This window comes from Cebus imitator, unplaced genomic scaffold (assembly GCF_001604975.1).
Source record: "Cebus imitator isolate Cc_AM_T3 unplaced genomic scaffold, Cebus_imitator-1.0 Scaffold3, whole genome shotgun sequence".
Classification (NCBI taxonomy): domain Eukaryota; kingdom Metazoa; phylum Chordata; class Mammalia; order Primates; family Cebidae; genus Cebus; species Cebus imitator.
In genome coordinates this window covers 15,108,558-15,121,048 of record NW_016107318.1, presented here as the reverse complement: position 1 = coordinate 15,121,048, position 12,491 = coordinate 15,108,558, and the positions used below count along the sequence as shown (strand labels likewise).

The 12,491-nt window shown below is 37.7% G+C and overlaps 1 protein-coding gene across 1 annotated transcript; it reads right to left on the bottom strand.

Annotated features, from left to right (window-relative positions):
- Positions 1-1,800: 1,800 nt before the first annotated feature.
- Positions 1,801-5,243, bottom strand: INSL5 (insulin like 5). The gene is made up of 2 exons (XM_017532633.2): positions 5,020-5,243; positions 1,801-2,304 (listed from the first exon to the last, which is right to left on the bottom strand). The coding sequence occupies exons 1-2, from the start codon at positions 5,192-5,194 to the stop codon at positions 2,072-2,074; spliced, it is 408 nt and encodes a 135-aa protein (XP_017388122.1). The 5' UTR covers positions 5,195-5,243; the 3' UTR covers positions 1,801-2,071.
- Between the last annotated feature and the right edge of the window lie 7,248 nt (positions 5,244-12,491).

Here is a 12,491-nt window from a genome sequence, read left to right as displayed (position 1 = left end):
TTTAATTACATAAATTTTAAGTTTGCTAATTAATTACATAAATGTTTATCCTTCAGACAACCACCATACTTCAGTATGCTGCCGAAAAGCTTCATACAGTCTTCCCATTACATCACCCAGAATATTGTAAAGACTCAAGGGTTGAGATTAATGTAATTAATTTTTACTGCTTCATCAAGGACATTCTTCAGGGAAACTGACCTGCTTTTAAAAGTCAGAGTGCCTGGTAGCAAAGAATATTTTGACTACTAGTACAGGTTGGTATAACTGTCTTGAATCATTAAGCAGCCTAAGTTTGGAGCCAGTAACACCATCCACTAACCTGTGTGACTTAGGGCACATTTACTTACTTCTGCTGAGCCTGTTTCCTCATCTGCAAAATGGTGGCAAAGTACTTTCACATCCTCACACGTTTTCTGAAACAAATGTGTGAAGGAAAGTGTTTAAATTCCATGCACAATGCCCTGTGACAATTTAAGTGCCCAGTTTTTAGTAGATGGATTTCCAATATGGACTATTGTAGTAATAAGAGCGGCGCTTGGATGAACAGAGATTCTGACTACTGTTACAACTCACTCGGGGAGTTGGCTGTCAGAGTTAGAAAGAAAAGCACAGTTTTGTGATATCCTTACTCTGTCTTCTGTCATTTTACCTGGGAAGACATCCAATTGCATAACAATGACTTGGTTATGTGAGTCTTTGTTTCTCAACTTCCAGAATGAGAGTAGAATGAGTAGAAAGGCAAAACCAAAGCGGCCCATACTACAGGAGGAAGCTTATTACTTAAACATACTCTGGGTTTCAGCTGTTTGTGGGACCTGGTTGATACATACATTCCCCCAGCTATTTTCAAATAGAATGTTGAAGGGCTATGTGATATTAGGAAACACTAATTGAGCACTGTAAGGCACTTTGAGGAAAGCACTTTGTTTAGATTCTTATATTTGACTATTGTGAAAGAAAACTAAATCTCAGGACTCAAGAATTACTAAGCCAAAGGGAAAAGTCAAGCTGGGAACTGCATCAGGCAAACCTGCCTCCCATTTTATTCCTAAGATAACCATAAAGATTTAAAAAGCTACATACCTCCCTCACAATTTACCCACTAGGAAATTTCTTGTGGGCCCCAAGATCTTTACTCTAAAACAGTTCTGTCAAATTTCACTAGGACGATGTAAGTTGGTAGCTTATCTTCACAGGTGCAGGACAAAGTACAGAACTCAAAGTCATCCCTCTGCTCACCTGGAACAAATGCATGTCTGATTGCTTCCTCTGCCCTACATTTATTTTATCTTATGTAAAAATGCGGACTCATTGACCTAGATTAACGCACAAGTGCCTATTTCTCTACTCCCCTCTCACATGTGAATGGTTGATCAAAGGCTCAAAAGCATGCAACCCTTTGCTTATCACCTACCCACACCTTTTAAAAAGTTATTCCTCTTTCCCCGATATCCACCCTTTCCCTTTCAAATATTGAAGGCTTCAAAGTCATCTTTGGAGAAAAGCACAGACCTGTCTCCTGGGTGCATATCCTTAACCCTGGCAAAATAACCTTCTAAATTGATTGAGACCTGTCTCAGATACATTTTTGTTTACACTATGAATCTATGTTTAAGTTTTCAGTAACAATACACAGTAACCCAAACGTTAAGAATGAATAGTTATTTCTGTATGATGAGATAATAGCTGATTTTTATTTTTTATGTATATTTTTAGATTTTTCTACCACCAGCATTTTCTGTTTACTGTTTAAAAGTTGTTTACAATTTTTTGAAAAATAAAAACGACACAGTGAGCTTGGTTTATAGCATTTTTATTGCAATTTTGCACAGCATTTGAAGTTTCAAAGCATTCGTAGAATTTGAAAAGAACAGTTCATTAACCTTGGCAAAGAGAGAAAATAGAGATCACTGTGGTTGCATCCACTCATCTATACCTTTTAGAAAAGGAAGTTGCCTACCCAAAAGCCATCATTTAGTAACACAATGTTAGTGTTCTACCGGGCAGTAAAACACTGCAATTAAACATGTGATAAAGCTCTGCCACCCACTGCGTATTCGCTCTTGTCTTAGCAAAGGGCACTCAAATCAGTCATGGAACAGCCATCAGTGCAACATAAACTTTGTAAATCTCGTCTTGACATCACTGAATGCTTCTTTGACTCCCAAAGCCCTTCAGTGGGCATCTGTCTACCCCAAAGATGGTCTTCCCCTGAGGCATCCACCTTCAAAGGGTTTTGTTCTGGATTTTCCTCTGAAGACTCATGTTTATTTGGGAGCTGGAAGGATCTTTCTGTCTCAGCTGTATGGAAGAGAAAAAAATAATACATCCTTAGACAACTCCTACAAAGAAGGCAGCAACCACATTCCACTCTTGGGACAATGAACTGGATCTCTGAAATGAAATCGAATCTCACACATAATTTCTTTTTAATGTTGGTCTGGTTTCAGAGAGATGAGACATTTTGAGGAGAGCCCAGTCATCTCCACTCCCCGCATTTTACAGAGGCAGAAACCTGAGTACAAAGAGAAGTAACACCCAGTGTCGTTCAGCTAGTCAGGACTTGACTTCTTTTATTCGCTACCTCTACTGGATGACCAGCAGCTTCCAAAGTTATTAGTTATGTGCTATAATGAAAAAAACACATAAACAAAAAAGCAACCCTGTGTATGCCCTGCCATCCTGAGCAGTAAAGAAGGAAATGAAGACTTAAACCTCTGTATCTGAAAACAAAAAGTGAACTTCACAGTTTTAAGTGTTGTTTCCAAAGTTCACATATAAGCTTCTCTCACTTTAATTTAGTTCAAACTGACTTATCAGTGCCTTAGCACACCAGCAGGCACCAAGAAAATGGTGAATGGATGCTGCTTGGCAAATCAGTAATTGATCAGGTAAATAATATATGGGAAAACACTCTGAAAATCTACAAAAGATTTAATAAGTAGTAGTATAATTTCAGAGATGTCCAACAGAGCTAGCCTTATAGATATCTATTCCACTGCCCTATGAGTATCAGAGATATCCCAAATGTATTTTTTATAGTGCATTTTGGTTTACTATTCCAGAAATTGCTGTATATCCTGGTAAGTTATGCTTACTCTCTCAAGGTTAAAAACCCATATAATTTTTGTTAGCATCTAGTAATATGAACCTCAATATTAAAGTGGTAATGAAACTGGAAAATGCATGCTTTTCCAAGACATTAGCCCACCCAAATACGAACACTAGAGGTCATTTTCTAAAATGTTTTCTATTACCAACATCATTTCAAATTAAATCGAAACCTTAATAATCATACATATGGTCTCAACATTTATTATGTAATCACATTTTTCCTTTCTAACTTTTTACTATAAAACATAGCAAATAGGACCATGTAATTAAATAGACTCTTAAGCGAGACTCAGAAAGACAAACACCACATGATCTCACTTACATGTGGAATCTTAAAAAGTCAAACTCAGAAATGTAGAAGGAGAATGATGGTTACAGGAGGGCGAAGGTGAGGGGCTGGCTGGGGAACAGATGGTCGAGAGCACAGAATTTCAGTTAGACTGGAGGAATAAGTTCAAGAAGTCTGTTGTACCACATGGTGACTATAGATAATAACAATGCACCGTGCCCTTGAAAATTGCTAAAAGAGTAGATTTTAAGTATTATCACAAAAAAGTATGTGAGCTAATGCAGATGTTAATTATCTTGATTTAGCAATTCCACATGTATATTGAATGTATACATATTTCAAAACAATATATTGTACACAACAAATATATATAATTTTATCAACGAAAATAATAATGTTTAAAATAGGATTTTCAGCCATGCCCAGTGACTTATGCCTGTAATCCCAGTGCTTTGGGAGGCCGAGAGGGAAGATTGCTTGAGGCCGGGAGTTTGAGACCAGCCTGGGCAGCACTGCAAGACTCCATCTCTACAAAAAATTTAAAAATTAGCTAGATGTGGTGGCACACACCTGCAGTCCTACCTACCCAGGAGGCTGTGGCGGGAGGATCACTTGAGCGCAGGGGTTTGAGGCTTCAGTGAGCTATGATTGTGCCACTGCACCCCAGCTAGGTAAGAGAGCAAGACTCTGTCTCTAATCAAACAAATAAATAAAAATTTTAAAATGGGATTTTAAATAAATTCTATCTCATAATTTAACATAGAATTATCAGAAAGAATTTCAGTCAAATGTTTAAGTTAGTTGAATTGAATAATAAAGAAATATTGTGAAGTTAGTCACTTCACCATTTCTGAAAGACATTTGGATCATTTCTACCTTCAAAATCCTGATCGTACAATTTCTACTACTAGAATTCCCACCCTGCCTCCCCACCACCTTTCATAATCCCCCAATCCTTCAGGACCTCTGTCAGTAACCACCACCTCCATGATGCTGTTATTTATCACAACAGTCCACCACCTTCTCGTCCCCACCTGAGACTCAGTATGGAATAAGTAAAGACTCCTGAAGCCAGATAGGCCTGGTTTGCTGAGTTTTCCTCTTGGTAAAATGATAAATGGTGGTAATTTTGCTTGCTTCACAGGATCCTTCTCAGATAGCTGAATGAAATGTTGCACACGTAACTTCCTGGCACTTGAAAGCATTCGATTAGGGTCAGCTTCTTTCCTTGCATCCGTATTTGACACCTGCCTGAATTCCAACTTATTATATTGTATAATTATTCATGTGTGAACGTCTTGCTACTTCAACATGCTCCTTGAAATCAATGCTTCTGTAGCCTCCATAGTACCTTCCACAGATGCTGAGCTCATTGAAGTAGTCATGCAATCAAATGATTTCAAGCAAGGGACTAAAGAAAGAGATCCTTATTTTTTGAAAGGTAGCATGCTCATCACTTTCCCAAGCCAAATTCAGTATATTTTGATAACCTAATCCCTTAAATTGACATAAAAATGCCTCAACAGTATTTAGAGAAACAATTAAATAATGGTTTTAAAAACAGTTTGAAAAAATAAAAGACACATGTGAAAGGAAAATAAAATTACTGTTACCTTGCTGAGCTTGAGGGATCCCTTCCAGGTGCCTTCTCCACCTGGAGCTAGCGCAGATGTAGATGACTGTCCGTATGTATTCTAGCCCACAGAGTTTCACAGACTCCTTGCTCCTCACTTCTGAGATGGCAAATAGGACAGAGAGTAGAAACAGAGTGAAAATGGAGCCCTTCATTTTGCTGAGGATTGAATGAGACTCTGATGTGGTAAATATGGTCGAATCAAATTCTGGAGTGACTCTCACCCTCTTGATCAATTTATACTAACTTTCCTGACATTCTATTGGTCAGAAGCTCATCTTTACAATATTTGCAGAGCACATGGGGTTACACAGTAAAGTTTTGAAAATATGGTTTTATGATTATTGCCAGCTATTCAATCACCCCTGAATACCATCAACGCATCTGTGAGATGATAAAAACAGATGCCCTATTGGAAGGCATTATGGAAAACTTATGGACTTTGGAAGTTGCCAAGAATGAGTTTTAATCTCAGCCTTGCTACTTACTGAGTAGCATAGGGCAAGTTTAAACTTTTTGAATTGGGGGCCAACCCTGGTGGGTAACACCTATAACCCTAGCACTTTGGGAGGTCAACATAGGCAGATCACTTGGGGCCAGGAGTTCAAGACCAGCCTGGGCAACTTAGTGAGACACTCGTCTCTACAAAAAGTTTAAAAATTACTCAGGCACAGTGGCACACTTGAGCCCAGGAGTTCAAGGTTACGGTAAACCACGACAGTGCCACTGTACTCCAGCCTGGGTTATGGTGAAACCCTGTCAAAAAAAAAAAAAAGAAAGAAAAACTCTTTGAACCTCAATAAACCGTATCTCTAGAATGGGAAGCCACATCTCACAAGGGTTTTGTGAATATTGAAAGCAACATAAATGTCAGAACAATGGGATATCGCACTTAAGTAGGCAAGTTCTCATGTCCTGGGTTTGAATCCTGGCTGTTGCCGTTACCTGGCTGTTACTTACCAGATCTAGACTTTTAAGCAAGTTTTTAAAGCATCCTTCTTTGTAAAATAGTGCTGATGATTTAACTACCTCATGGAGCTAACACAATAATGTGTGCCCTGCTTGGTTCAATAAACAGCTAATAATTACTAGCTGCTTCTCCTCTCACCACCAGAATAGAAGAGTAGAAAAGATAACTTCAGAATTCAGAAGATTTTATCTAACTAGAATCTTGTTATCCTTCACTTATGACCTAGGTATGCTTTTCTCAACACACATATTTAAGAAAATAGAAAGCTGAGTCCATATCCCAAAGAGCTAAATAATACAATTTCTTTTTTCGTAAAACCTCTGAAAGCACTAGTTCTTGCAAAGGTCTTACCTAAACTGAGAATGCTGGAGTTTGAGATCTTAAAGAACTGTTGACTCTGTTGACTCAGTTTTCAGCAAGTTGAACAAATAATTGTTTAGTTGATTCTGTGGAATCCTTGTCTGTGATTCCTGAAATCGCTAAAGTATGTGGTCATGATCATATCGTGTGTACTTCTTGTGAAATCACTGTTCTTCTGTAGGGAAGCTGGAAAATAAAACAAAAATCTATTCTCTAATTAAAAGCATTTTTTGCTCTAAAAAATGAAAATTATTTCCAAGAGTCTTGCTTTCTCCCTTTCTTTGGCTATAGTGAGAAGAATGGTTTAAGAAAGGCAAGACTTGAGGCAGGAGAAACAGAGAAAGGCTGTTTCAATAATTTAGATATGATGGTGGCCTAAACTAAGGCCACGGCAGAGAGGATAGGGCACATGGGTATTCAAAACAAAGAAGGGCTTGGTACTGATTGAATATCAAGGGCAATGGAGGGAAAGCTGTCAAATATGATACCTTGATTTCTGGCTTGTTCAACTGGGAGGTAAGGAGGTCATTGGCTACGAAAGGGATCAAAGCAGCAGCAATGGTTCTCTCATCAAAGTTACTCCATCTTTGGATGGGTCAAAGTCAGTGTCTTTTATCAACTCCAGAGGGACATGTGTATTACCGTGCTTGGAACACCCACAACATCAACTATTGAGCCATGTGTTACCAAACTTCTTGTCTTCTTTGGAGATGTATACTATCTATATTGACAATGCCAGGTTTAACACAACACTACAGTAAGCCTATGGTCAGTGGCTATGGATTGGGCTTCTGCACAACCCCAGGGACATTCAGCCAAGGGATGATCCCTACCTTGGATGTCAGATGGACTCTAGCATGATCCTGCTATCACCACGACTTGTTCCCCCTGGGTGCAAAGTAGTCCCCTCTGCTGCCAGTTCTTAATACCTCACTAGGGCTCATTTAATTTGGGATGAAAAGCTGGCAATACTTGAGGTCATTCTGTGACCTAATGGAGGCAAGTTAGCCAAGTCAGCTACCCAGATGAAAAAACTCCTGACAATAATAAAAGCCCTAGATGTGAAGCCTGAAATTTAGGGGCTTTAGTTTCCCCATTTATATGTTGAGAAGGTTGGATTGAATTGCTAAAAGTCATCTCTGCACTTGAAATTATCCGTCTTGCTGTAATTGTCTGATTATGTTACTCCCACCTCACAAACCTTCAGTGGCTCACCATTCCCTCCAGAAGACAATCCAAACAATATGACATTTAATGCTTTTCACACAGGTCCCCAAACATCACTCTTTTCACATACTTCAAGGTTCACGAAATGATAACCGACTGAAAAGGAATCTTTCCATCTTTTGACCAACCATAGTTTCTTGTTTACAACTCTCACAGGAGCAATCTTTTCCATTTGAAGATGGACGTGACTTTTCTTCCTCATCTGGTCTGTAACTCAGTTTACTATCTGTGTAGCAATTATTATGTGTCTTATTTCAGGTTTCATTCAGGTAGCTCTAAAAAAATACCAGAGACTGGGTAGCTTATAACAACAGAAATGTCTCACAGTTCTGGAGGCTGGGAAGTCCAAGATGAAGGTGACAGCATAGTCTGGATTCTGGGACTTCTCTTTGAGTCCTTACACAGAAGATGGGGCAAGTTGGCTCTCTGGGGTCTCTAAGATCATCAGTCCGATTCATGAGAGTCCTGCCCTCATGAGCTATTCACCTCCCAGAGACCCCATCTCCTAATTTCATCACCTGGAGGTTAGGATTTCAACATGGAAGACACGATATGTAATTGTCCACTCTGAGTTTTAATTTCTCCATCTATGAGGAGATAATAATCTGTGTTTTATAATGTTATTGTGAAGTGGAATGAGTTAACACAAGTGCAGCACCTAGCATAATATATAGTTCAATAAATAATAAATTAACAATGTCATGAACAAGGGATCAGAAAATGTTATTTTTAATTGGGAATAGCTACTATGGATGACTTTCCTGTATAAATGTTCCCAAAACCATCCATTAATCTGCACTGCTATAGTATTTTTTTCTTTCCTACCTTCCTTCATCCTTTCTTTGCCTTCCTCTTACCTTTCATCCTTCCACAAACAAGTTCTAATAAATAAGTGTCTTGTGGTACTGTTTCTTAAAGTGTTTTCTGTTGAACATGAGTCTTTGCCAATGGTGTTTGATTTTTTTTTTAAAAAGAATCCCCTGATAGCAGCATCTTTCTTTGAGATTGATAATGCCTACTAATAAAGTAGAGCCCAGAGAAGACATAGAGTTAGGAAATTTCCTTAACTTTGTTTAATTCAATGTTTCCACAACTTATTTGACCTTGGAAATGCCTGCATTATGAAATCGATTAACATCTGGGATTGCTATAAATTTCTAGAGTAGATATATTTCTAGTTCTCCTCTGTCCTAGCACATGGTAGGGTTGTATTTCTCTGCTCTTCAAAATCAGGAAACACAATGTGACATATTTTGGCAAATAAAGTGTGAGTGGATGTAACACATGTCACGTGTACCTAAAGCTTAAGGATTGATGTATGATCCTCCAGTTCTCCCTCTCCTCGGCTGTGGTTACCAACAACACTCCTGATGTGGGAAGCTACTCACTGAGTCAGAACAATATACAGCAGAACTGCCTACTGACCTGTAATGAATATGTGGTATGAGTGAAAAAGAAACTTTTATTATTTGAAGTCATTGAGATTTGGAGATTGTTGGTTATAATAACATAACCTGGCTTATCCTGACTGGTACAATTATCTTATGGTTATTTACATGTTACAGATGCAGAGAATGTTTATAATAATTCAAGTTTTTAGATCAAAGCAAAATAAGATATGTGGCCTTAATTGGAATTAATTACCACATTTTCAGTATGATTGATTATATGAAGGCCTGCACTTAACATGTACCAAAAACCCAAATTAACAGCCAAACAATGAATTCAGTAAACATATCATTCACTTTATACCATTTGGCAAGGAACTATGACCACAGTATACTTAATAGATGGTGTTTGGAGTAGGTTGGCATGAGTTGTATATACTGTTTGTGGCATTAGATTTTGGAAATCAAATATCAGGTTTTCCATTTAATATCTATGCGTCCTTAATACTTAAGACTGTAGGTCAAGTGCAGTGGCTCATGCCTGTAATCCCAGCACTTTGGGAGGCCGAGGCAGGAGGATCACGAAGTCAAGAGATCAAGACCATCCTGGCCAACATGGTGAAACCCTGTCTCTACTAAAAATACAAAACTTAGCTGGGCGTGGTGGCACAAGCCTGTAGTTCCAGCTACTTGGGAGGCTGAGGCAGGAGAATTGCTTGAACCCAGGAGGCAGAGGTTGCAGTGAGCCGAGATCGTGCCACTGCACCACTCCAGCCTGGTACCTAGTGATGGAGCAAGACTCTGTCTCAAAAAAAAAAAAAAAATTTTAAGACATACTTAAAATCTCTGAATCTCAGTTTCTTCATTTGTAAAATAGTGATAATAATGCAAATTTCATTAGGATGATTGTAAGGATTAAATGATGCAAATGTGCTGATCACAGTCTCTAGCACAAGGAAACTTTGAATAAACTGATCATTGATGGTAATTGTGAGAATTCCACCAAATAGAACCTTGATGTTAGAATGTTAAGAGTTCTAGGACTGCTACTCTAGTTTCTAGCTAAGAGACTTTAAGGACGTATCTAACCTGTAATTTGATTTTCTAATTTGTTACATTGGAAAATATCACAGGATCAATTGAGATAATGTTAATTATAGCTCTGATAAATTATAAAGCATAGCACATATAATTATTTGATGAAATTATGATTATGGCATCACTATATATAAATTCATTTGCAAACACTAATTTATGTTTGTTATTTTCTGACACAGATAGTACCTGCTCATCATTGGCTAATACTTATTCTTAATGCTTCTAGGTAGAGTTTTCATTATGATGCAACCATTTGTCCAGCTTTTCCTGGAAGTCATTCACAGCTCCTTTCTCTCATGCTCCATTGACTAAACCTTTTCCATGCACAAACATCCACTAAATCACCAAGTCTCTTTGGTTCTACCTTCTAAATTTCTCTGCGATCCACCCACTGCTCTCTATGCCCTCTACCATGACCTCAACTTTCACTGGCATTGCTGAAATGGCCTCTCAGCTGACCCTGTCATCAATCCATTTACCACACTGCTGCCAGAATGATCTTTCTGAAACTCACGATTATCACACCCATCTCTAAAACCCTCCAACAGTTTACCTGAAGAAAATGTTCAAATTTTTTTAACATGGCCTGCAAGACATTTCATGATTTTGCTTCTCTCTACTTGTTCAGGTTTTAGATACCCTCAAATTCTAAGTGGTCCAATTATATCAGACACCTTACAGATATTGAAGTTCGATATTCCCTTTTTCTCCATCTGAAACTCCTTTCCCTTCACTTTTTAAATCTGGTTAACCTCAACTAGAATGAAGAATATGTGTGGAAGGGATATTGATATAGCATTTATCTGGAAAACTTTTTTTTAACCACTCATTACAGTGATTTTTTAAATGCCCTATCAGTAAGGGTTAAAATGAACAACTGACATATAACTTAATAGCAATAATAATAATAACCTGAATAAAAAATAGGCAAAGGGCCTGAATAGATATTTTTTCAAAGAAAACATACAATAGCCAACAGGTATATGAAAAGCCAAACATCACTAATCATCAGAAAAATGCAAATCAATACCAAACTATTAGCTCACATCTATTAGGATGGCTATTATCAAACAGAGAAGAGATTAATGTTGTTAAGGATGTAGAGGAAAGGGAACCTTTGCATACTGTTGATAGAAATGTAAACTGGCACAGCTAATATGAAAATAGTATAGAGGGTCCTCAAAAATTTAAAAATAGAACTACTATGCAATCCAATAATTCTACTTAGGAGTATATACCCAAAAGAAATAAAATCAGTATGTTGAAGAGATATATCTGAACTCCCATGTTCATTAAAACATTATTCACAATAGCCAAGATGTGGAATCAACCTAAATGTCCACTGATGGATGAATGGATAAAGAAAATGTGATACACACAGATACCGATAAATATTATTCAACCATAAGTAGAGGAGGAAATTCTACCATTTGTGACAAAATGGATGAATCTGGAGGATATTGTGCTAAGTTAAAGAGATTAGGCACAGAAAGACAAATATTGTATGAACTCACATATGTGGAATCTTAAAAAAAAAAAAAAGTAAAATTTATAAAAGTGTAGAGTAGAACAGTGGTTGCAAGGAGCAGGAGGCTGGTGGAAATGGGGAGATGGTTAAAGGATGAAAACCGTCACTTATGAGATGAATGTGTTCTAGTATACAGCATGATAACCATAGTTAATACTGTATTGTTTACTTGAGATTTATCAAGAGAGTAGATTTTAAGTGTTCTCACTGCACACATACATATACACATACATACACACATACATGCACAAAATGGTAACTAAGCGTGATGATGGATGTGTTAACTAATTTGACTGTGGTAATCATTTCACAATGTGCAATTGGAATTTATACAATTTTTATTTGTCAATTAATTATATCTTAATAAAGCTGGGAGAAAACCCAAAGCAAATACACTTAAAATAAGCAACTGAAAATGCTTTTTAAAACATATCTGAAAAATGGTAATTTATATTTAAAGCTTTACCTTGTATGAAAAGAGCAGCAGCTTTCGTATGTTTTTGTTGTCATTTTAGGCTTTTGGAAATAAAGACTCAATAAATAAATAAAATATGCATAATAATTGAAAAAAATCAATACAATTATTTTCAGTGAGTTCTGATTTAAAACCCCCAGAATAGTTGGGCACAGTGGCTCATGCCTGTAATCCCAGCACTTTGGGAGGCTGAGGTGGGCAGATCGCAAGATCAAGACCATCCTGGCCAACATGGTGAAACTCCATCTCTACTAAAAATACAAAAATTAGCTGGGCATGGTGGCATGCAGCTGTAGTCCCAGCTACTTGGGAGGCTGAGGCAGGAGAATCCCTTGAACCTGGGAGGCAGACGTTTCAGTGAGCTGAGATCACACCACTGCACTCCAACCTGGCGACAGAGTGAGAC